Source organism: Drosophila navojoa, chromosome 4, assembly GCF_054131105.1.
Source record: "Drosophila navojoa isolate 15081-1374.11 chromosome 4, UAZ_NAV_1.0, whole genome shotgun sequence".
NCBI classification, from domain to species: domain Eukaryota; kingdom Metazoa; phylum Arthropoda; class Insecta; order Diptera; family Drosophilidae; genus Drosophila; species Drosophila navojoa.
The window spans coordinates 21,560,597-21,585,612 of NC_142892.1; the positions used below are offsets into that span (position 1 = coordinate 21,560,597).

The 25,016-nt window shown below is 39.7% G+C and overlaps 5 protein-coding genes and 1 long non-coding RNA gene across 6 annotated transcripts in view; 3 read left to right on the forward strand and 3 right to left on the reverse strand.

Annotated features, from left to right (window-relative positions):
* Positions 1-25,016, forward strand: part of endos (endosulfine alpha) — a 107,702-nt gene that overhangs the window by 12,094 nt on the left and 70,592 nt on the right. The window lies entirely within an intron of this gene.
* Dbp80 (putative ATP-dependent RNA helicase Dbp80) lies at positions 43-1,689 on the forward strand. Its single transcript, XM_018100547.3, has 2 exons — positions 43-713; positions 772-1,689. The coding sequence occupies exons 1-2, from the start codon at positions 149-151 to the stop codon at positions 1,602-1,604; spliced, it is 1,398 nt and encodes a 465-aa protein (XP_017956036.1). The 5' UTR covers positions 43-148; the 3' UTR covers positions 1,605-1,689.
* LOC149091499 (uncharacterized) lies at positions 1,818-3,487 on the reverse strand. The gene has a single exon (XM_089260368.1). It carries the CDS (start codon positions 3,318-3,320, stop codon positions 1,920-1,922), a length of 1,401 nt encoding a protein of 466 aa, XP_089116494.1. The 5' UTR covers positions 3,321-3,487; the 3' UTR covers positions 1,818-1,919.
* On the reverse strand, positions 3,769-5,764 carry LOC149091500 (uncharacterized). Its single transcript, XR_016196848.1, has 2 exons — positions 5,613-5,764; positions 3,769-5,537 (listed from the first exon to the last, which is right to left on the reverse strand). It is a non-coding gene; the product is annotated as an uncharacterized LOC149091500 (long non-coding RNA).
* On the reverse strand, positions 6,276-6,946 carry LOC108650524 (dnaJ homolog subfamily B member 4). Its single transcript, XM_018099697.3, has one exon. The coding sequence runs from the start codon at positions 6,826-6,828 to the stop codon at positions 6,448-6,450; it is 381 nt and encodes a 126-aa protein (XP_017955186.1). The 5' UTR covers positions 6,829-6,946; the 3' UTR covers positions 6,276-6,447.
* Positions 7,118-8,674, forward strand: RpLP0 (ribosomal protein LP0). The gene is made up of 3 exons (XM_018102535.3): positions 7,118-7,305; positions 7,431-7,521; positions 7,597-8,674. Exons 2-3 carry the CDS (start codon positions 7,468-7,470, stop codon positions 8,494-8,496), a joined length of 954 nt encoding a protein of 317 aa, XP_017958024.1. The 5' UTR covers positions 7,118-7,305; positions 7,431-7,467; the 3' UTR covers positions 8,497-8,674.

Consider the following 25,016-nt stretch of genomic DNA (forward strand, 5'->3'; position numbering starts at 1 on the left):
AGCATACCAAACGGAACGATACATTTATTTATCGATATCTTTTAATGCACGCATCTCTATTGCAAACAGCTGCATCAGAAATCGACGGTGTATCCACGCTTTTGTGAAGCTCATTTTTAATATAAAAAACAGCAAATAAATTGAAAAAATGACTGACTGGGTTAAAATTGCTGAAGACCAAGAAATACCGAAATTGAAAATTGATTTAAATGCAGATGAACCGGCTCCGGCAACAACAGCCAGCAAAGACAATGAACCCGATGTTGCGGACCCAGCGGAAACGAGTCTACTTATAAAAATATTGGGCAAGGGACTAGTTAACACCAAGCAGTCATTGGATATTCAACAAAAGAATCCGAATTCTCCATTGCATTCAGTGAAAACATTCGAGGCATTACATCTGAAACCCGAACTACTAAAGGGTATATACGCAATGGGCTTCAATACGCCATCAAAAATTCAAGAAACTGCATTGCCAACTCTGCTTGCTGATCCACCACAAAATATGATAGCACAAAGCCAATCGGGTACAGGAAAAACCGCTGCATTCGTCTTGGCAATGCTGAGCCGTGTAAATGTTGCCCTGGACCATCCTCAAGTTCTTTGCCTATCGCCCACATACGAGCTTGCAATTCAAACTGGAGAAGTCGCCGCACGCATGGGCCAATTTTGTCCGGAAATTAAACTGAGATTTGCAGTTCGTGGCGAAGAAGGTAATTTATTTTCTTATAAATATATATGTATAATAATTTCATGTGTATTCGAAATTAGTTGATCGCAACTCAAAGATTACGGAACATATTTTGATTGGAACGCCTGGCAAGATGCTAGACTGGGGTCTCAAGATGCGTCTGTTTGATATGAAAAAGATACGAGTATTCGTATTGGATGAAGCAGATGTTATGATTGCTACACAAGGACATCACGATCAATGCATTCGAATCCATAAAATGCTGAGTTCACAATGCCAGATGTTGTTCTTCTCGGCAACCTACGACAAGGAGGTGATGGATTTTGCACGCTTGATTGTGCCGGAGCCAACTATAATTCGATTGATGCGCGAGGAAGAATCTCTGGACAATATTAAACAATATTATGTAAATTGCAAAAACGAGGAAGGCAAATACAATGCCATCCAGAACATCTATGGCTGCATAAGCATTGGCCAAGCTATCATATTTTGCCACACACGCAAAACAGCCGCTTGGCTGGCAGGTAAAATGGCAGCCGACGGACATTCAGTTGCTGTTCTCTCTGGCGACTTGACCGTGGAGCAAAGGCTGGCCGTTTTGGACCGGTTCAGGTCTGGACAGGAGAAGGTACTCATCACCACGAATGTTCTCTCACGCGGCATTGACATTGAACAGGTGACAATCGTTGTTAACTTTGATTTGCCTGTGGATCTACGCGGTAACGCCGACTGTGAAACCTATTTGCATCGCATAGGTCGCACTGGACGATTCGGCAAGTCGGGTATTGCTATAAATCTGATCGATGGGGAGAAAAGCATGTCCGTTTGCCGTGCTATCGAGAAACACTTTCAGAAAGATATAATTTATTTGAACACCGATAATGCTGATGATATTGAAAAGATTGGTAATTAATTCATTGCAATCATTCCTCTCATTTACCACTAAGCCAGCAAGTATGTGAAATTTCTATTGAAATAAAAAAAAATTTTGAATTCAAGGTGTCATACTTATTTATCTATATATCCCAAATAAAAGCCCCGCATATTCATACAAGCAATTAATTCATAGACAATTAAATAATTATTTATTTAAAATGAAATGCCTTAAATGGGAATGAAGTTTCTTGAACAATTACATCTTTGTCCATATCTTTGTGGTTACTATCAAAATAAATATCCATTCTATTCCAGCTTCTGCACAATTATTTCGTGTTCATTGGATCGGTTTCTAAAATATAAATTTGCATAACATCTTCAGACTCCAGAACGTGCACTTTGTTAAGCCAATTCCTAGATATATTATTCCCTTTACCAGAGCTGGTACAAATATACAGATTAATTTCCCTATTGAGAAAAGCAATGGCGGCAAAATCATAAGAACACATTTGCATAACATCTTCAGACTCCAGAACGTGCACTTTGTTAAGCCAATTCCTAGATATATTATTCCCTTTACCAGAGGTGGTACAAGTATACAGATTAATTTCCCTATTAAGAAAAGCAATGGCGGCAAAATCATAAGAACACATTTTCCTACGTTATAAATTAGGATGCACGAATATTTTAATATAACAAAAAGTACACCTCCACATCCCACAGAAACACAACGTATATTCGCCCAATTAATTGAATTACAAAAACACTCGAATGTTTCGTTAATAAATCTAAATGTAAATGAACTTCTGTTTTCGTTATTATTATTATTTTGCCTATCGTAATTGGCACGCAAGACTGGATCAGATAGCACTAAATAGGCCTCAAGAATTTTTTGGAATTGCTGCGTTTGGGCGTTTTTACTATTATAATATTGAGCAGCCAATTTACGAAATGCTTTTTCAATATTCTTAGTTGTAGCATCCTTTGTTATGCCCAGAATTTCGTATAAGTTCGTGTAGTCTTGATCAGCGTTTTGATATTGAGATTCATTATGATAACTGTTCCTGTTTGTATGTTCCCGGTTTCCTTGATGGCTAAAATTGTTACGATTGCGATCGTCCTGATAAGAGTTTTGATTGCGGAACCCATTTTGTTGACTATTCCAATTTTTATTGTCCCGGTTTTCTTGCTGCTGGCTATAATTGTTCCGATTGCGATCGTCCTGATGGGAGTTTTGATTTTTATTGCCCCGGTTTTCTTGCCGATGGCCATAATTGTTCCTATTGCGATCGTCCTGATGTTCTCTTTGCTTATCTCTTTGGTTTCCTTGATTATTATGATTATTTTCATAGCTGCGATCATAGTTTGATTTCGAGTTCTCATTTTTATGATTGCGTCCGTTCGACTTGTCGTCTTTAGTCGCCCCTGGCTTGCCCCGCTTATTACTTTGGTCATGATTATAGTTGGATTTTGTGCTCTTCTGTGAGTGGTGCGACTTCTTTCCTTGCTGTCTAGATTGTTCATTTTTTTTATTGATATATGTCTCATCATACTCTTTACGTAGCGCTGGATCTAAAAGTACTCTCTTTGCTTCATTTATCGCCTTACTCATTTCCACAGCATGTTTATTTCCTGGATTCTTGTCTGGATGCCATTTCAATATAAGTTTATAATAGGCTGATTTGATTTGGTTTTGGGTCGAGTTTTGCCCAATCTGAAGAGTTTTATAGTGATCTTTAAAGCTGGATCTCATTATAAATGGTGTTTCTTAATAAATTAAAGCACTAAGCTATGTGTTGTCTGGTTAGTGGTACGTGTGATCTCCCGATTTCCGCTAGCGGCTAGCCTTGCTTCTGTTAACTTAACATTACTTTGCAAGTTATTAATAGCGAATTCAAGTAATCGGAAAATATCGAGAGCATCACGATGGTCTTTTAAGCGGGCTTATGTATTAGCCGAAACCATGGAAAAGAGAGTTATCAGTTAATACTTCGGAAAACAGAAAATATGCATAAAACTTCATTGAAAACCAAATACTCATATTTAACTAAAATAAGAGATCGAATCATTGATTGATGAAAATTAACAACAAAACATGTGAAATAGTATGATTAATTTATATTTATATATTTAGCTCAAGATTTATTGCAAGGCTCTTTCAAATTATTCAACCCTGACCTGATGCCCACTTCCATATACTAGACAGTACATTACTAGAGGAGGTCGTGGTAGATAATGTAGAATCACCAGTTTGTGAAGAAACCTTGCCCATAGTCCATTGCCAAGCCTTTAAAAGTGGGCCAACAGACGAAGCGACTGCAGAAGATACTGTTGAGTCTCCACTTTGAGATGTCATCTTCTTTGCGGTCCACTCCGAAACGCTACCTGCCGTTCCTGATGTCCATGACCAAGCTTTCGAAAGAGCTCCGGCAGTGGAGCCTGCAATAGCAGTAACAGACGAAGCCACTGCAGAAGATGCTGTTGAGTCTCCACTTTGAGATGTCATCTTCTTTGCGGTCCACTCCGAAACGCTACCTGCCGTTCCTGATGTCCATGACCAAGCTTTCGAAAGAGCTCCGGCAGTGGAGCCTGCAATATCAGTAACACTTTGAGATGATATCTTGTTTGCGGTCCACTCCGAAACGCTACCTGCCGTTCCTGATGTCCATGACCAAGCTTTCGAAAGAGCTCCGGCAGTGGAGCCTGCAATAGCAGTAACAGACGAAGCCACTGCAGAAGATGCTGTTGAGTCTCCACTTTGAGATGTCATCTTCTTTGCGGTCCACTCCGAAACGCTACCTGCCGTTCCTGATGTCCATGACCAAGCTTTCGAAAGAGCTCCGGCAGTGGAGCCTGCAATATCAGTAACACTTTGAGATGATATCTTGTTTGCGGTCCACTCCGAAACGCTACCTGCCGTTCCTGATGTCCATGACCAAGCTTTCGAAAGAGCTCCGGCAGTGGAGCCTGCAATAGCAGTAACAGACGAAGCCACTGCAGAAGATGCTGTTGAGTCTCCACTTTGAGATGTCATCTTCTTTACGGTCCACTCCGAAACGCTACCTGCCGTTCCTGATGTCCATGAACAAGCTTTCGAAAGAGCTCCGGCAGTGGAGCCTGCAATATCAGTAACACTTTGAGATGACATCTTGTTTGCGGTCCACTCCGAAACGCTACCTGCTGTTCCTGATGTCCATGACCAAGCTTTCGAAAGAGCTCCGGCAGTGGAGCCTGCAATAGCAGTAACAGACGAAGCCACTGCAGAAGATGCTGTTGAGTCTCCACTTTGAGATGTCATCTTCTTTGCGGTCCACTCCGAAACGCTACCTGCCGTTCCTGATGTCCATGACCAAGCTTTCGAAAGAGCTCCGGCAGTGGAGCCTGCAATAGCAGTAACAGACGAAGCCACTGCAGAAGATGCTGTTGAGTCTCCACTTTGAGATGTCATCTTCTTTGCGGTCCACTCCGAAACGCTACCTGCCGTTACTGATGTCCATGACCAAGCTTTCGAAAGAGCTCCGGCAGTGGAGCCTGCAATAGCAGTAACAGACGAAGCCACTGCAGAGGATGCTGTTGAGTCTCCACTTTGAGATGTCATCTTATTTGCGGTCCACTGCCAAACGCTTCCTGCCGATCCTGATCCAGCTGATCCCAGCTGATACATTTTGTAGGCAATCAAGCACGCCAAAATAGATCCGCCAGCAATGTAAACCACATTCAAATAGTTTGATATATTCCTTCTGGGCAGAAAGGTGCAAGGCATCCGTAGATATGAGTTCTGCGATGGTGCATTTAGGTCTCTTTGCTCCATTCCACTTAGGACCAAATATGCATACACAATTTGCTGAAATCGCTTGACGTCTTTCAAATAGCATGTGGCCAGGAGTTCCTGATAAGCTTTGGTAATTTCTTGTTTGGTCGCATTTCTCTTTATGTTGAGAATATCGTAGGGATCGTAACTGACCATTTCCTAGCAAGTATGTTAATATTAATTATTTAACAGTGATGCTTACAAATATTAAAAAAAAAAAAAAATACAATTCACCCTGGTTTATCTTTTCCAAGCGTTCAGGGAATAAAAATCTAACCCTAGGACCGAAAGACGACAATGCTGCCGTTGATTTCCTGTAAATAAAGCCAAATGTTAATTGTTTGCAGTCTGTAAGTCGATGGAAAATGCGATACTCGTCAGTTAAGCTAATCGATAGTTGAACGATGATCGTCATCATTAGATTTTTATTTATTAATTGAAATCTTGTTTGTACAATATGTAAAGATTTCGGTAAAACCACTGACCACTGTTTGGTCAGTGGTAAAACTCAAATGTATTCAAACACTGATTCTAATCGTATCTACACAGATCATATTTGGACTTCTAATAGAATGATATCGATGAATCGATTAGAGCTGTAAAGCATAAATGTTCAGATCACTAACCAGAGAGTGCTAGAATAGGACAGAAATTGGGGGATTTACCGATTTGCACCTTTACACAATTACATGGACAGACAAGGTTTCTATTAATTGTTGTGTTTAGTTCTTTAATTTATTATCTGCATTACATTTTGGCTTATAATCTTTTAATGGAATTAGGGTAAAACAGTAAGTAGTACATACATATGTATGTAAATACATTGCGCAGGAAACTATACTATTAACAGCACCCCGTTGTCTCAACCAGAATATTCATTTACAATCCATGATGAAATTGAGTTTTGAACAAATGTCCTACAAATTATTTAATTGTCTGCTGCTTAATACAGAATTTTGTTCATCGCATCGATATTACCAAATTATACGTACAGCAATAGAACCAATTTAATTAAAATATGTTAACAATTCTGCTAAAATTGTGAATAATTAATTTTATTTAGAGAGATTCATTGACTGTCTTCATTTTTGCGATCCGCATTAGGTTTCTTGGTAAAATATTGGAATGTTTTGAATGCTGCAAAAGCAAATAAAACTGTTCCTCCAACGGCGCATATAAACGGTAGCATATCAGCTGATGGTTCTGTGAAAGTAGTTTGGCCAAAGCCGTTTTTAAGGCCTTCTTCTCCATATTGGTCGTATAATTGTCGTTTTTCCTTATCTGATAGTATTTCAAATGCTATAACAATCTCCTTGAACTGGTCTGCAGCCTCTGGGTGGTCATTTTTGTCTGGATGATACTTAAGGGCCATTCGCTTGTAAGCTTTTTTGATTTCCTCATCAGTTGCTGTCCTATTGATGCCCAGAATCTGATAATAATCTTTGCCCATCGTATTAATAAATGTAAATTTTGTTTCTTGGCTTATTTATGTAGATGAGCAAGCGTTGTATATTGCCCAACTATATTTTGATCACAGCTTGATATTTTATATATATACATATATATTATCCAAGTAGGGCTATCGATATTTATAAATAATGTTGACGACGTCAATGCGACCAATGCAACCACATCGGTTCTATATTTTTAGGGTAACACTGTTTTTAGAGTTGAACTATCAATTAACTAATAGCTGATCATGGATGAACATTTTTATTAAAATATGTATATCTACATCTACGGAATCGAATATAGAAAAATGATTTAGGATAAATGCACTAATTTCTAATTTGCGTGATTTGATTAGAGGACCATTGTGGAAACCGATGTATTTTGTATGTCGTCGTTACAATCGATACATTTTTACGGAATATCGCACATCTCGTCCATTTGGTCCAAGTCACCACCGCGTATAGTTTGTGTTTTGGTAAGTGAAAAATAAAATCTTGGGAAAAAAATGCCATCCTTATACTATTATTATGTAAAATATGAGATATTACAAAATTGTTTAATTATGTAAAGCATAGTAATGATATAATTGAATTTTTGCAGTTCTTAAATTCAATCGAGTCCCTAATACAGTTACAAAATGGTTAGGGAGAACAAAGCAGCATGGAAGGCTCAATACTTCATTAAAGTTGTGGTATGTTCAATAGCTAATATTGCAATAGAAACATAAAATGCGTATGAATTTGCTAATGAAATTGTTTGATTGTAGGAACTGTTCGATGAGTTCCCAAAGTGTTTCATTGTAGGCGCTGACAATGTTGGTTCCAAGCAGATGCAGAACATCCGTACCAGCCTCCGTGGTCTCGCTGTCGTACTGATGGGCAAGAACACGATGATGCGCAAGGCAATTCGTGGTCATCTGGAGAACAATCCTCAGTTGGAGAAGTTGTTGCCGCACATCAAGGGCAATGTTGGCTTTGTGTTCACCAAGGGTGATTTGGCTGAGGTTCGCGATAAGCTGTTGGAATCAAAGGTGCGTGCACCTGCACGTCCAGGTGCCATTGCGCCATTGCCTGTCATCATTCCGGCCCAGAACACAGGTTTGGGTCCAGAGAAGACTAGTTTCTTCCAGGCTCTGTCCATCCCGACCAAGATTTCGAAGGGTACAATTGAAATCATCAACGATGTGCCCATCTTGAAGCCTGGAGACAAAGTTGGTGCCTCTGAGGCCACTTTGCTGAACATGTTGAACATCTCGCCCTTCTCGTATGGTCTGATCGTGAACCAGGTTTATGATTCGGGTTCCATCTTCTCGCCTGAGATCTTGGACATCAAGCCCGAGGATTTGCGTGCCAAGTTCCAACAGGGCGTAGCCAATCTGGCTGCTGTGTGTTTGTCTGTCGGCTATCCAACGATTGCTTCGGCACCTCACAGCATTGCCAACGGATTCAAGAACCTGTTGGCCATCGCTGCTACCACAGAGGTTGAGTTCAAAGAAGCTACCACCATCAAGGAGTACATTAAGGATCCCAGCAAGTTCGCTGCTGCTACCGCCTCTGCGGCACCAGCTGCTGGAGCTGGCGCTGCCGAAAAGAAGGAGGAGGCCAAGAAGGTCGAGTCCGAATCCGAGGAGGAGGATGACGACATGGGCTTTGGACTTTTCGATTAAGCACCGCAACAATCACCAGCGATTGAACGCCCTAATACAATTTTCAATGTTTACATCAATTCGGCCTAACTGCCTCTGCAAATTATTGCCGTGGTTTGACAAGCCCAATGGCAAGTTGCATGTGCAGTGAGCCACCAAATACAACAATAAATATGTAAACTTGTTATTTGTATACAAACTGTGTTTTTAATCTTGTACAATAGCTTCGATTCAATACTCAAGCTTTCTAACTGACCTCTTGCATTAAAAATTATAAGAATATCTGCATGGGTTGACTTCTTTACTCAGATGCAGCTTTTTTTATATTGTGCTGATGAAATGATTGTATTTATTGAGTTCTGGCATCTAACCATTTTGCCATTGACGGTGCTTGCACTGATTGTTGCTAGCAACATTTTCGTCAGAAAGGCTGTTGCGTAGTGTTGCTGAGCAGATGTTTAGCTTGGCGATATTGTTGCTAAGCATATTCAATATTAATATGTACTGCCGGAATATACATGTGCATATATCGAAACAATAAACTAGCGAGTTACTATATATATTTCTCTAACGGGTATACATTTAAAATAGTTCATCTTTATGAACTGAAGGGGCAGAAGATTATTTGCTTCAAGTTTCTATTCGGTAGCTGCAACAAATAATCTTTTCGCTCCATAAACAAAAATAGGTTAGATGAAGGGCATTTCCATTCATAATAATGAAATCTTCAATTAATGAATTCAATAAGAGTAGACGAAATTATCATCTATATATTATTTTAAGTTTAAGGCCATATACTATAATAGAGTATTTGTAGATTATGCTAGACTATGCTGATCGTAAACTGTATTCCTAGCTGAAGGTTGCACTCTTTAAGCTTAATTTTCTCTTGGCTTCTTTTTTTTAAAACTATTTTTTTTTGCCAACAGCCATTTTATTGCCCTCTTCAAATGGCCAAAAGGCTGCGTGTGCAATCCACGTAACGTTGCGACGTCTGCTGCTGCATTGTCTGCCACCCCATATATTTACAAAGTAATTACTTGTGATAAAATGAATTTCACAAGATGAGAAAAGTTTAAAGTTTTCGCTTGGCTCTTGCTGCTGTCGTTGGGGCTGCGACGCGTCGCGACGCCTTTTGATACTTTTATTTTTTTTACTTTTTTGCAAGAACGGCGACGGCAACGGCGACGCCGCTCATAAAAATTCAATTTGTCTTGACAAAATACGCAAGAAATTAAGAATGTGCCAAGTTGCAGCAGCAAAAGAAACTTTATTTCCCTTTTATTTATTTTTATTTTATTTTTTTCTGAGGCGAAAATGAGTTACGCGGCTGGGGCGTGAAAATGAAAATGCCACGCCTTCCAACCAACAAAAGCCCCGGGCATAGTTAAACACTGCATAACTAGCCGCGACCGAGAGCCCGCCAGCCGAAGCTACCATGGATAAATATAACCATTTTACAGGCCATCTGCAACAGTTGAGCACGTGAGTTCGTCTGACTACGATAGTTTCTAGAGATGAAGGTAGAGTATCAAGATTCAGAATTCGGGCCGAAATTCCCTTGATGTGGAGGTAAAAAATTCATATTGATATTGATTCAAAATAAGAAAGATTTTAATAAAAAATATTCTATTCAGATCTCAAATTTGCATTCCCGTAAGCGTTCTATTTTGTATTGTTGTTTGTATAGCTTTTGTTTCATTTATAAAACTATGTCAAATTAATTAATCATATCTAAATGGACTATTGGGTTAAAAAAATAAAAATGTAAAAATATTATAAAATTTAAATTTAGTATAGTTTAGTTATACATTTTCACAATATTATTCCATTTGCTTAAATGATATCCACCTCCGATTTTATCCTAGTCAATTTAAAGTTAATCTCACGAAGCTGAGTTAGCGTCAAGTTTGTCAAGCCGATTCACCAGAAAATCATGCGAAGCAGTTCGGCTTAACAGTTTATAAGGAGGACCGGTTCGATAGCAATTGCTTCACACAATTGCTTAATCACGAGCCCATCACTAGAGTTTTCATTTGGTTCCCATTTGGTTGGTCGTAAATTAATAAAGGCATTGCATAATTTCAGGCGCCGCTGGCGGCAAATACACAAAAATTAACATAAATTGTGGAGGGGTGGCTGTACGCCAGCCTCACCCCCACCCACTCGCTGCCCAGCTGGCCGGCTACACAGCTACCCACTCACCACATCTAATATCAGCACCGTCACTGACATTCGAAATCAAAATGCGATTGGCAAAATGATTTGCTTCAATTTTTGTGATGCGCATAACAAATGAAGTTTGGACATTTGGACAATTGATTGGGACGCCACGAAACGGACGAGCAAACAGCAACCAGATTTGAGAGTCAGAGACCAGAGACCCATATAGACAATATTCGATAGCACACACACACACACACACACACACACACACACACACACACACACACACACACTCTGTCTATACTATATCACTATATGCAGACATGTACACACATACAGACACATGACATGCACAACAACAAAAGTGGAACAGTCGTCAGATTTGAGCTTCGGACTGGCAGTCTCTCCACTCAACTTGACTTGGTTTGGCTATCAATACGCACAGATAGATAGATTTGTATGCATATTTTTGCTTTGGCATTTCGTTTGTGTGCTAAACATGTGAATGCCATCGATATAACGATGATGCTGCCTGTCATGCATGTTTGTCTCAGCCTCTCAGCCTCTCAGCCACCCGCCTCCGTCCATACGATTTGCGCTCAGCTGAGATTTGTTTTGCCAGAATATTGGCACACCAAACCATTGCCCAATGGCCAAACAAATGCCACTAAATTCAATTCACGACGCACGTCCAAGAAAAAACAAAACTTCTACAACACTTTGAAATGTTTTCGAAAATATTCAAAATCTTCTGAAATTGTAAATACAAAATAAACGTTCCCTGCATCAACTCTGACCTGTGCTGTGTCATTTTGTCACCTAGGCAATTTAATATTATGCATGTGGTATGAACAAGTTCCCAGTAACTCGATAATTTCATATAGCATCATCCCATTTCGAATGGGATCGAATCTCATAATAGGCACGTGAAAATAAATTCCCAGCAATTGCTTTTTAGAATTTTCGTGCCGAGCACGAAGGGCGATAACTGCTCCTACATGAAAGGGGTGTGTGAGTGTGTGTGTGTGCGTGTGGCTGGCTGTTTTTGGGGATAGAACAGTGAATGTGTGGGTGTGACTGAGCTGTGGGGCTTGTGATTTATGTGGGCTCTCCTGTTCTCGTTTGGCTGCTGTTGGCAACTCAAAACATATGCATAGATAAATTATACGCGGTAAGCGCCCACAAGCCCCAAAATTGTTGACAACAACAGCAACAAAAACAACAATGACAATAGCAACAACAACAATAATAAGAACTGCAACAATAACAACCACAATATGGAAGTGGAAGAGCAAATATTTTGATGTGACGAAACTAAATTGGGCGTGGCAAGGTGAGCATCCCATGCTAAACAGTAGCATCGAAATTGTTTACCATTTTTGTATACCCTGCTAAAGGGTATACAACATCGACCATGATATATGTAACACAACGAGAGCCTTAAAGATTAATCACTGCTGATCCTCTCCATTGATAGGTCTTATCTTAGATCTTAATTATCTTATACAAAACATATGACTACCCAAAAACTTTCTGTATAAAATGTTGTGTATTTAATCAAACCAATGTAACCAATGTAAGGGTATGTAATCTTGGTTTCTTTCTTTTCCAGACTTTGCATTTAAATTTATGTATAGTACATATATTTATATATGTATATGTGTCCATTTATATACATGTGTGTATATAAATCCATTTTATTGTTTATTTATTTTTTTTTTTCTTTTTATTTTTTGCACGATGTTCGAATATATTGGCTGTCAGTCAGTTAGAAAATAGATTTTCAGTTATCATTGAAAGGTGCAGCAGCTGCCGGCTGAAAGTTCTGCTGTCAGGACTTCCACGCTCGCCTCCCCTCCGGCCGCTAGCCAGCCCACCCACAGCTACATCTGGCCAACAAGTTGAGCTGCCATCAATTGTTACTATTCCGCCCCGCATTCAGATGAAGTTGAGCTTTTGTTTTGCATTTTGCAAGTTTTATTCCTGCTGCTGCTCCTTTCGGAGCATCGCCATGCGATGTCTGTGCTAGGGCAGGTCGTGGGCAGTGCAAGCTATGCATAGTAAGCCATTTGCTGATGCTGCATTGAAGTTAATCAAAGTTTTAGTCTAGTTTCCTATGCAAATGAACTATTCATCTTTTCCTTCTTTGTGCAAAATTAATTAATTAAATCGGAAGCAATGCTTGTAGTTAACATGATTAATTAGGCTGATGCTGATTTAGAGTAGATAGTAAATTAAATATAGGCTACTCGAGTTAATATTATCATAAAATACAACTTTATATATAAATTGTGTGCACAATCCTAACACAATTATAATTATACTCTATATTATTGATTCTACTGTACTGTACACATCTATATATTTATAAATAAAATTCCCTTGCGCTACCTTTCATACTCCTCCAACCCAAAAACTTCCAATTAAATCTTGCAAATATATTAAACCAACTTGTATTTCTGAGAATCGCAGAGTAAGGCGAGTTCTTGCGTGCTTATGACAATGCGTGAAAGCATGCAAATGGACAAACTTAGATTGAAAGACCTACTAATCCCACAGGCGAACGCAGTGCATGAGTCTTGGATGTTAAATGAAACCTCATTATGTAGCTTCGCTCAGTTTGGCCATATTTCAATCAGTTCGCTCGTCAAGGATTTGCAACTGGGTGGCTGCGTGCGCGCTAATCCTATTAAAATCGCATCGCTTTAATTAGAGACGAGAGCCTTGGCCATATTTCGTTGGTTCGCAACGTGAGAGACTGTAACGGTAACAATAAACGACAACATTTACGCCGTGCGATGATTGCAAGGCAAACGAGCAATTAAAAAGGCCATGCGCCAGCTGCCGAGCTGCCTTCCTGGGAGCAGAGGACACAGACAGTGACAGAGAAGACAAGAGAAGGGAAGAGAAGAGAGAGATCGGCAGCGACCTCGGACTAAAGCTTAACAGCGGGAGTGGGTGAGGGTGCGCAAGGGTGCGCCTTAACCCACACGTATATGGCAAAAGCTTCGGCTCACAGTGAACAACGCAGGGAACGCATTTGGCAGCTGTGTGCTTAAGGCATTTTTACAGCTTTCTTTCTCAGCTAGAGAATTTACGCTGGGTATTTGAAATATGCACGTAATATTGCAAAATTTTAAGCGTATATCTTTGCATAATTAACTGAGAAAATACTTAGCACACACACACACACACACACACACACATACACACACACATGAAGCAGCAGTTGGAGTATTGAGGCGAGCTCTCTGCCTCGCAGGCATTTTTACCGCAGCATCCAAATCGCATGCAGCAGAAAAAGTAAAATGAAAAGCGAACAAAACTTTGCAATGATACTTTTTCGGGCCCCACTCTCTAACAATGTAGTCGAGCACCCAAACCCAGACGCAAACCCAAACCCAAGCTCAGTCCTCGTTCCCGTCCCGTCGCCCACTTTCAGGTTGTGTGGAATTTTTAATCTGCTACAGCGGCAGCCAAACAACCACCAGGAGCTGGAGCTGGAGCAGAAGCAGGAGCAGCAGCGGCAATAGAAACCACCTTCAGTAGTTACCCTCCCCCCCACTCACGCCCTTTTGCCAGCCATGTATCTTTCTTTACTGCAGGGCTTTGCATCTTTACGCTTTGCTTAAATATTTTAATTTTTATTGGCTGAAGTTTGCCAACTGTCGCCGGTGCGGTGCCAGTTAGGCTGCCATTTGATAAAGCTGTTAAAAATGTATTTATTTTGGTGCTAAGGTCTGCGGCAATGGAACTCGAAGCTCAGCAGCTCAGGCAATCAGCAGCGGCCTTTGATAAGCGCATTTGCGGCACGGCTAAAGGACGCCACTTGCCCGAGAGCTCAGCGACAAAAGGTATTTAGAGGCGGTGTGCGGCGTGGCGGTACCAGAATCTCTATTGATTTATCGAATTAATAACGAACTTGGAGCAATTACAGATCGCATTGATCTTCTTTATCCATGAATAATTATTTCGTTCTAAATAAAGAAATGTATATAATTTAATAATCAGATAATATTTGCATTGATAGTGCAGACACCCTGCAAAGCCAAACTTTCTTCTGAGGGGTTCTCTCAGCCTTATTAGAGCCTTGAATTGATTTGCTGTTAGTGGAAAAGTTATTGGTAATTAAAGAAAATATATGATTAAGAGGATTTAGGCTATAGCCAGATTATAATACTGTCTAAATCATGATTAACATGATACAAAATATTAAAAAACAATTATTATTTGACGTAAAAATTAAAAAACATAAAAAGGTTTTTCGAAATTTAAAAAAAAACTTTCATTCCCACGGAAATGCTAGTTTCGAGTTTTTCTCGGGCTCGGTAATGGCATCAGATCTGTTTGGCTTAGTTCGCAAATACAGATAAATAGACATATAGGGATGGTCGATTACCTCTGCAACAAATACCTTTTTCAGGGAACGCGAGTAAGAGTTATGAATTTAAAAAAAATTTTAAATTAAACTTCGACTTAATTTTTATGATAAAAGTTGAAAATAAAAATATCTTAAGGAAATTGGAATAGAAGACGAACTAATAAAACTTACGAGCAAAAAGCAGCTGCCCCAAAAAGCCCCAGCGAGAGAGATGAAGCACAGCTAAACTAATTATTGTGAGAGAACAACTTTTGGTTTCGCAGTCTAAAAAGCAATTAAGAGTTGCGCATCTTCTTTGGTAGAGTTTAATAACCGTGATCCGAGTAAATCGAACCAGAGTATTTTCACCAACTAAGCGAGGAGATGCTAGCCAGGATGTGGTTAATATGCATTTCTTGCTGCCGGCAAGGTAATTCAATGGGTAAGCAACCGTCGCGACCCCACTTGACCACAAATGCTGGCGGTGGGGCAAATTGCTGGCCATAAAATCCCTTGAACTGCGGATGGGCTAAGCTCAACTAACTCGCACTAATAGCCATAATCATAAGCCATAATGACTCTTGCTGCTGCCGCTCCTGCTCCTGCTCCTGCTGCTGAGACTATAGCTCACGTTGCACAGAGTGAACGAGCCAGAGCTGAACGTTGCTGGGTCCACTGTGCGTATGCGTAATATGCAGCCAGAGTGGAAACTTTGCGAATGACATCGAAACCGAGACGAGGCGTCTCTCTCGCTCGCTCTCTCTCTCTCTCTCTCTCTGAGTGTGTGTGTATGTGTGTGTTTATGTATTTGTGTATGTGTGTGTTGCAGTGTCATTTACATAAAAGTAAAGTTCACCCACTCGACGGCAGCGGAAAATTTGAATGCAACCTGCAAACTTTTGCCAAATTTAAATTATAAATAAGCTGGCGGCTCCACTCGCCTGACTGAGGCTCACTCTCGCTCTGGCTCTGGCTCTGGCTCTGGCTCTACGTTGGCTAGGGGGAGTGGCAGTGCGGGCAGCGTTTGGTTAGGTTGACGTTGTCGACTCTAAACAAAACCTCATATGCATCGAAACGTAACGGCAAAAAGGATTTTAAGTGAAGTTGAAGTTGACTACACGACCGCATGCCACCACAGACCAGCTCGTAGCTGCAGCAGGCTGCAGCCCCTCTCGCATCTTAGTTGCCAGCGTGTCCCCTGGAGACCACTTACATAGCAGGAGCAAAGTTTCGACTTTGGTTCCGGTTTCTCCTCAAGGCCGGGGGAGGGGAACCCCAAAAAACTAACATCGAGAAAATAAGCACAAAGTGAAAACTACACGCGCATATTCCAATTCCGCCTCACTAGACAAAGTGCAAAGCGTTGTGCGTGTGTCTTTCGGTGGTTGTGCAGACCACCAGACACCACCGCCACCAGCAGACAACATCAGACACCATCAAACCACTCGAACGCAGCGTCAAAGGGCACGCGTCTGCCGGGCACCGCAGCGCAAGTTTAAATGTCATGTAAAATGTTTCCACTTACACAAATTAATGTGTAGAATTTAATTTCTATGCAGCAATAAGACAAGCAAACACCCAGACTTTCCCCTCCACATGGAAATGAAAATGAAATGAGAGCTGAGCGAAACCAACTTGCACCACATAGTGCCGAGCCATAACTATTTTAACACCACCAGCATTAATAAATAAATAGTCCTTTAGCGTGGCTAAGCTGGAGAAGTAGTGTCAACCTAACAGAGGGTGGAGACATATTGAAATACCCGGAAAACACTATAGTATTCCTTCCAGTTCTTTAATAATATACAGTGAGAACAGTAAAAATAAGAATACAAGTTTATGGTTTATAGAACATTTCCTTTTAGTTTATATTCGATATATCAGTTGACATTTGCATTGTAATACAAATTCCAGTTATTTATTATTTACTATATTAACTAGTAAGTTTAGCTAAACTACGACATTTTCTGCCTCGTAGAAAACCAATTCAAAAATTGCCTAACGTACTTATCTTCTTGAGCCCTTTCTAATCCAGATCAACAGTGTATTTCAGGCCACAGAACTCGAAAATTCCAAATAATAATTATTTACTTATTAGAAGGTAGATTTTCTATCAAATTCAAACTAAACTATAACTAAGCATTGGCATATATTATAAACCTGTTTCAATGGGTTCAAGATATAAAACTAAATAAAATATATTTTAATATATTAAATATTAAATTGAGGAGCAATAAGGTAAGGAATAAATCGGTTATACAAATGCTTACCTTCTTATTATTGTATATATTATTTGTGTAAATTATATTTAAAATTTAGGATCTGCGCACGTTGGCTAACCAAATTACATATGGACAGCCCAGTCTACTTATTGCTACCCAGTTGTCTGTCCATTTGCCAGTCAGTCAAGTCAGAACTCGAACAAATTGAAAATGAAATCATTTTTAACTTTTTGCATTGAAATAAAGTTGATTTGATTCGATAAGAACCAAAAGTTATTTGGGTTTATTTCGCTCATTGTTTTGAATTCGACTCACGCAATGGGGTATATTGAATCATGTAATGGGTATCATGATGTTTTGAATCTCTTAGAGCACTGCAGCACAACCTCGCTTAGCCTTAAAGGTATTGTTACCTTAATTGAAATCTGAAAAGCTCGTATGATTAGTATATAATTACCTTCCTATAAAAGAGGTCCAACCATTCCTCTTTGCAATCCCAGCTGTACTTCTGTGTAAGGTGGAATTTAATCCACACCTAGTAGATAGAGATAGAGAGATCTTAGTTCTCCAACAAGTATAATAATAATAATTCATATTAAAATGAAGCCAAAATCTTTAAATATAAATAATGGCAGACATTAATAATTGCCACATATAGTATAAGAAGAGCATTTGCCACATTTGGTTCATTTGCAATGCCATGCGAAATGCTGGCAATTTATAACTGTTATGTTAGGTGTGCAGCGCATTTAAATATCCACAATGTACAGCACTAGGAGCCGAGTAAAATACATCAAATGCAAACCAAGTGCTCAAATTCATCACTTAGACAGCAGACAGAGGACAGCAGACAGCAGCTTCAGCTGCCATTTTTGGGCAAATGGAGCGTAGTCCCATTGGCTAAAAGGGTTGAGCAGGAGGGAGAGAGAGAAAGAGAGTTGGTCTGGGAGTTAGACTAACTCTATATGTGATATGCTTGAGAGACTTTTAGCTTCATTGCTTGATTTGTTTAAATGCCTTTGCTGTGTTTGGTTTATGGTTGTGTCATTGGGCATTGGCTTGGCTTGTTTTTTTTGGGTGCTTTTGTTCCCAGCCGAGTCGTGGGATGGGTCTCCCTGGGGGGTTGAAGGGATTGCGGGCTGGAGAGCTTAGTGCTTAACTTGTCTAAAAATCTTGTTTGTCTGCTTCTGCATGTGTTAAATGAAAAGTTTTTGGCATTGCTGGTGCATTTGTTGATGGCCCCATAGATACAAAAGTTATTTGCCATTGCTAAACCAACTGAAAGTATTTGAATCTGCCCCCAGAACCTAGACAACCCCTGAACAAATTTCTCTCTCTGGCTGTTCATGTGTGTGTACTGGCGTGTGTGTGTGTAAATGTCAGCATATGCATATAATAATAAAAACAAATATGGCCAAAAGTCTCGAGCTCAGCACATTTGCTCCGCTTTGGCCTCCTGCTGCAGATACATTTGTATCCGAATATTTGCTGCGTACATAATACATAAATAAATACATGACTCAAATTAATTAATTTCTTTACTAAGTAATTACATGCTAAACATGCTGTTGATACAGTGCGAGGAGGCAACAGAGGGCGAGGGGCCCCTTCAATAAAAGTTGCTTTTTGAGCTGAAAGTATTTGTGAAGTTTAGCGAAGTGTATTTTGATTATCTCAAGGGTCTAGTATGCTTAACACCAAATTCTCTCTAGTTTTTCTCCTGTTTTATCGGTGTATTTTTTTCTCTTTTGGTAATTAAATTATATAAGTATTTGCGGTATGCTATAATACTCGCACAAATTTCACTCTGTTTTTCCTCTGGTATTTGTTTACTTTCGAGAAATCCGTGCTCGTTTCAGTTCATATTTTTCACAAGCAAATTACAAGCACAGCAAAAACAGGAGGAGCTTAGCCTTTGCTAAGAGCTGGAGTTGCAGCGATTGGGGCTGTTGGCGCGGGCGCATGGATCTGCAGCTTTTGGGTTGAGTTGTGAAAATGCTTACGAAACTTGTAACAAATACAAAAGTCAATGGCGCTGCAAAAGAAGTTTTTGCCTGGCAGCGCACACGGTAAATCTTGCAAGCTAAAACTTTCGACTTGCTTAAATAAACTCAGCACACACACACACACGCACACACATACACAGTTGTAGAAAGATGGAAGCACACGTACCTCGCACACACACAGCTGCATATATAGACAGAGACATGCTGAGATACAGATACTCAAATGCGTTGCTATAAGCTGCTTTACTCATGCACACACACACACACACACACACACACACACATGACGATTCCATGGCTTCGGTCTCTGACTTCAGCTCAACTCCTCCAACTCCTTGCACGGAGAATGTTTCCGATTGTCCTTCCTTCCAATTCGCATTTTCAGCAATTTGATTACAAAGCACACTGACTCGACTTGCTGTGGAAATATTTATATACGAGCTTAGACTTGTATGAATATACTAAATATATGCATTCAAAATGGGAGAAATCATAATACAATAAATGCTGTAAAGAAATGTAAATAGAATTCGTTGACTCTGTCTGTCCCTATCTTTCTGTTTTTATAGTTCTCAGTCAATGATACATATATATATACAAATATATAGAGAAATATTTATCTGCTTTTCATTTTTTCTCACTCTATCTTTCCCTCTGTTTCACTCCCTCACTTTTCTTAATTCTTCCTCTTGTTTTACTATTCTTTCTATCTCACATTCTCTCTCACTAATACTATAAATCAATCAATCAATTGTTAATTCCTTCCATTGGTTCGCCTTTCCAACGGATATGAGCCCAATGTGCGCTATTTAGTTGCTAGTTTGTGTTTGCCATGTTTGTTACGCCTTGCAAGCGACCTTGCCAACAACAACAGCAACTAGCCAAAATCAAACCCAAAAGCCAAAAGAGGTCTGAGCCGATAGAGAGGGAGAGAGAGACAACATCTACAGCTATAGCCAGTGCCATTGCCATAGTCAGAGCCATAGCCATAGCCATAGCCGTAGCCATAGCTTTAGCTGCATGCTCAGCATTTTCAGTTGCTGTTCTTGTTGAGTTTGACTCGAGTTGAGTTCGAGCTGCTTCCGTACTTTGAGGATATTTGTCTGCTGAATTAATTGGAATTAGTCGCGACATGCTTATCCCAAAGTCTAAAATAAACAATAAAATGGATACCTATTCAAATAGGGCGCGCAAACAGAAGCACACAGCGGAAGTCAGGGAGCAAATGAAAGAGAGAAAGAGATGGAGAGAGAGACAGAGTAGGATAGCACATCATGCAAAAGAACAGGACAGTCTCGCTGGGGTTGGGCAGGGAGCTGGTGTGGAAAACAATGCAAAGTTTTAATGAATTTTGGTTTAAGTTTTCAGCGGGTAGTTGCGCCTTTTGCCCTCTGCGATTTCCTGTAAAATGTATTTTAAACGAGTAAAGGAAATTGCATTATTTCAATTACAAATTCGTTAGTCGGCGACGACGATGATGACTACAACGGCAAACGCTGCTCGTCTCAGCTGAGATTCGAGTAGACAGCAAACGCCGCAGGCAATTAGTCGTGTCAAAGCTTTCATTATTGTTTTGTCATATTTGCTTTGTGAGGGTGGGCCTCTGCTTGTGTGTGTGTGTGTGTGTGTGTGTGTCTATGCGTGTGTGTCAGTCACACTCTAAAGTCTTAATTAATGTATAAATATGTACTCGTCTGCTGCGAGCACATACACACGCACATAAATGTGTATGTGTGTGCCATAGGAAAACAGAATAGATTTTATATTTAATTAGTGCAAACTGTGCAAAACTTGGCCTGACACGATGTCGCCAATTGTTGTGGCAACAAAGGCAAACAAATGAACTGGAAGTGGAACTTTTGCCTCAACAACTCAAGCCAGCAGCAGCAGCAGCAGCAGCAACAACAGCAACAACAGCAACAACATAAACAACAACAACAGCAACAGCTGTGTGCACCACGGGGCGACATGACAAAAACGCCTCAAGGCAACCATCAAGGGAGCGACAACTGGACCGAGTTCCAACTCTATACAATAGTAATAGTATACTCCATAGAGATGACACTATGGCCAGCCTCGACAGGACACGGCACGGCACGACACGAGGCGATAGAGGTGTGCCAGCAGAGTATTACAAATTCTCTTGTTACTCTCTCTATCTCCCTCTCTTTCTTATATGTATCAATTTACCTGTATCACTCACTCTCGTTGCCTCTCTCTCTCGCTCAACTCTCTGAAATATTTCCTTCTTAATTAATGTGAGAATCGTATAGTAAGGCAACTCACGAGGGAAATCGAATTGAATGCCATCTCTAGCCGAGCTGCTGTTGTCCCACTGAGTAGTTCGCAGAAGTGCAAAAAGTTTAACAGCTGAATCCTGGAATGCCCTGCGGCAACACTAAAAGTATTCATCGATTGCCCAATGGATATTCAATGGGACTTCTCCCAGAAGGCAGCAAAACTCGCGACAGATTTTAAATGAACTTTGCTTGAATGAAGCATGAAGTATGTAAATTTCTGGAAATACTCGGAGTCTGCATGAGGTATACAGACACACGCATACACACACACACACATATATGTATGTATATGAAGCTCAAGTGAAATGCTTAAGGAATAAATGATTTCTTCTTTTAGCAGCACCCACATAATTACAATAATTATGGCTAAATTGAATGCAACCAACGTCCATTAATAATCCACTTGAATGCCTTAAATATATAGGCATATATGCATATGATTGCTGGCATATATCGCCTTAATGAATTTCCACAAATTGTGTGGCAATAATTAAACGTTAACATTTCTCCTTGTCAAATTTCATTAGTTGTCGCCCCTGTCTGAGTGTAGCATAATTACCGTTACACTTAGCCATAGCAGCGACAACTTTTCCCACAGCTCCAATGTCCAACACATACATACATACATATATTCACATTGACACATCAATTGGCTATAAAAAATTGAGTGCAGTCAAAGAAATAATTTCCACTTAATACTAATTAGAGCGCATGCCGCTGATGGCCGTACAATCAGGAAGAGCTGCAATCAAAAGCTGGGGAAGTTCCCCAAATGCCCGGCGGCGGGTGGAGCTTAGAATTGAGTTCGTTTAAGTAAGTCAGTGCAGTTAGTGGGTTTTATGGCATAGGCTTGCTTCATTAGACAGCATTTCAGGCCAGCAGTCAGTGGCAGATTGGGCACACATTCATTATACACTCGCCCATACACAGGCGATGCATCAATGAATGTGCGCCTCTCTGTGTGCGTGTGTGTGCTCGCATGAGTGTGTGTGTGTAAATGGCACTTGACTTGTTCGACATAAACATGAAAATGATGATGTCACATTTGCACAATTGTGCGTACAGCAGAAACAACATCAACAACAAAAACAAAGGTATTAAAGTCTGATTGACCGATAGCAAAATACCCTGCAAATGTCGCTTTCGAGGCTTGCAGAGTATTACAGCTTTTAAATTATATAAAATATTTGCACAAATTTAACACCCTAGCTGCTTCAATCATTTCCTAAAATTAATTCAGTTCAACTTTGCTTTAAGTTTGATAAGCTGGATTATAAATAATATTAATTATTAGACGATTATATTTAGTCTGTTCTTATGGTAGAATTTATGTAATTATGCAACAAATAAATAAATTATTTGTATTTTATGTACCTTAGAGATAATAGCTCATGTGATGGCACTTGGCAAACTTTAATATTGAAAAATCTTCAAATAAGTAAGAATAAACAATAAATGTATTCCAAGAAATTTTTCAATCTTCGTTTCAGCGAAAAGTCCGCATTGAATATTTGTAAATATGAATGAATTATTCGAAAAAAAAAAATTAATAAAAAATATTACTCTTTAATAAATCTAGTTTTTATATTCTACATATATTTCTAGTTTATAATTTCATATTATTGAACTTCAATATATGTATATCCCTCAATAGGCTTTGTTCACAGAGTACAACGACCAGTAATTGTTATTGTTGGGCTTGCTTTGGAAAATGGAAATGAATTTTCCACGCGCTCTTGCACCAATTATTTTCCCCCTATTTCCTCGCCTCACCTCACCGAAACATGTCGCACTGCACTTAATGTGCGTAGTAGATCGTGCAAGCGTGAATCTGGTGATATGGCGATTAAAAATCGCATTGCCAAAGCGAATAAAAAATGCAAAAAAATACGAAAATAAAACGGAAAAATATGAGTACGGCAATGACAATGCCCGAAATGCAGCTGAAATGCTGGACGCGGTTTTTTCTACATTTCGCTTGTCGCATTTTATTCTGTTTTTGGCATCGACGGGCGCCGTGCGATAAAACAAAAGCCGATTTTCAGTTGAAAAGTTTAATTGAACAATGATAATGTTGCCAACAACAAGCAACAAGCAACAACAACAACAATAGCTACAACAACAGCAGCAAGACTGAGAACAAAATGTCACTGAATGTAAAATCGAACAAGAGAATTTATATTGGATGATAAAATTGCGAGAATTGGCACTTGACATAATGTAAATTGTTTATAAATGCTCAATGCAATGATCATTAAGAGGCCAGAGATGAGCTAACAATAAATTAAGATGCAAATAAGAGCATTGGGGAGCATTGCCCTGAAGTAATAGTGACTCGTGAGAAATCAGGATACCTTCTGTCTCTATTCTCTATTCTCTATTCTCTATTCTCTATTCTCTATTCTCTATTCTCTATTCTCTATTCTCTATTCTCTATTCTCTATTCTCTATTCTCTATTCTCTATTCTCTATTCTCTATTCTCTATTCTCTATTCTCTAATCTCTATTCTTTATTCTCTATTATATAAAATGTTCTCTCAGGTCAACTAATAATCAAAACTGGATTTAAGATATGATACCATATCATATATAATCGGTGTATAATACCTATATATCTAATTCTGTTTCTAACAAATCTGTTGTACAGATCGAGTAAGGGAGACTCAATAAGAGCTAAGCTACTTTATAATTGAATTTTCTTAAGAAATGCCTGAAATTTGTTCCATTCTATTGAATTTATCGAATTTCCCTCCTGCTGTCCCGCCCACAGAGTGCAGCCAATTAAAAAAGCTCTCTCTGCCCACAAAAAAGAGAGAAGCAACCGCTCCGCACCATAAAACTGCAGCTGTTCATTTTATTTGGCGTCATAAAAACAAATATTAAAATTGCAGCCATGCCACAGTTTCACAGTCTTTGGAGGCACAACAACAAACACAAGAAGAATGGAAAAATAGATAAAAATAAAATAAAATAAAAAAAAACATAGATGAGAACGCCAACGCTTGCTCTGACGCCCATTAAACAATTTATGTTTGTAGCAGCACTTAAGTCCTACCAATTGCTGGCAAATTCGACAAAATACACGCAATACAACAAAAGTGCACCACCGAATAGTGATGCGACCGGGTCAGCACGATAGGCAGACAGACAGAGAAAGAGAGAGATAGAGCGTGCGACACCCACACAGTTTACATTTATTGTTTTTACGAGGCTCGAGCTAGCACGGCTAATTGAAAAATACTTTGTTGTGCAGTATTATCTGCCTCCTGTCTCTGTCATTGCCTCCTGCCTCGTGCCCCTGCCCCTGCCATGGCCCAAACTCAAGCTGACTCGATTTGCAGAGAATTGATGCGGCGCCGCGCTCGTATTGGATACGGCCAATTGGCACAGTTTTGCGGACCAGTTTCAAATTCACTTTCCATACAAATTGGCAGCGCGTCGATGGCGCTAATGAAAATTAACATAAAATGCTGCTGACAGCAGGCAA

Excerpts from the sequence above, each read along its gene's own strand:
- Dbp80 (XM_018100547.3), top strand. The coding sequence starts at position 149 with ATGACTGACTGGGTTAAAATTGCTGAAGACCAAGAAATACCGAAATTG. Across the intron at positions 714-771 it reads TGCAGTTCGTGGCGAAGAAG|TTGATCGCAACTCAAAGATT; the intron begins GTAATTTATTTT and ends ATTCGAAATTAG.
- LOC149091499 (XM_089260368.1), bottom strand. The coding sequence starts at position 3,320 with ATGAGATCCAGCTTTAAAGATCACTATAAAACTCTTCAGATTGGGCAA.
- LOC108650524 (XM_018099697.3), bottom strand. The coding sequence starts at position 6,828 with ATGGGCAAAGATTATTATCAGATTCTGGGCATCAATAGGACAGCAACT.
- RpLP0 (XM_018102535.3), top strand. The coding sequence starts at position 7,468 with ATGGTTAGGGAGAACAAAGCAGCATGGAAGGCTCAATACTTCATTAAA. Across the intron at positions 7,522-7,596 it reads AATACTTCATTAAAGTTGTG|GAACTGTTCGATGAGTTCCC; the intron begins GTATGTTCAATA and ends GTTTGATTGTAG.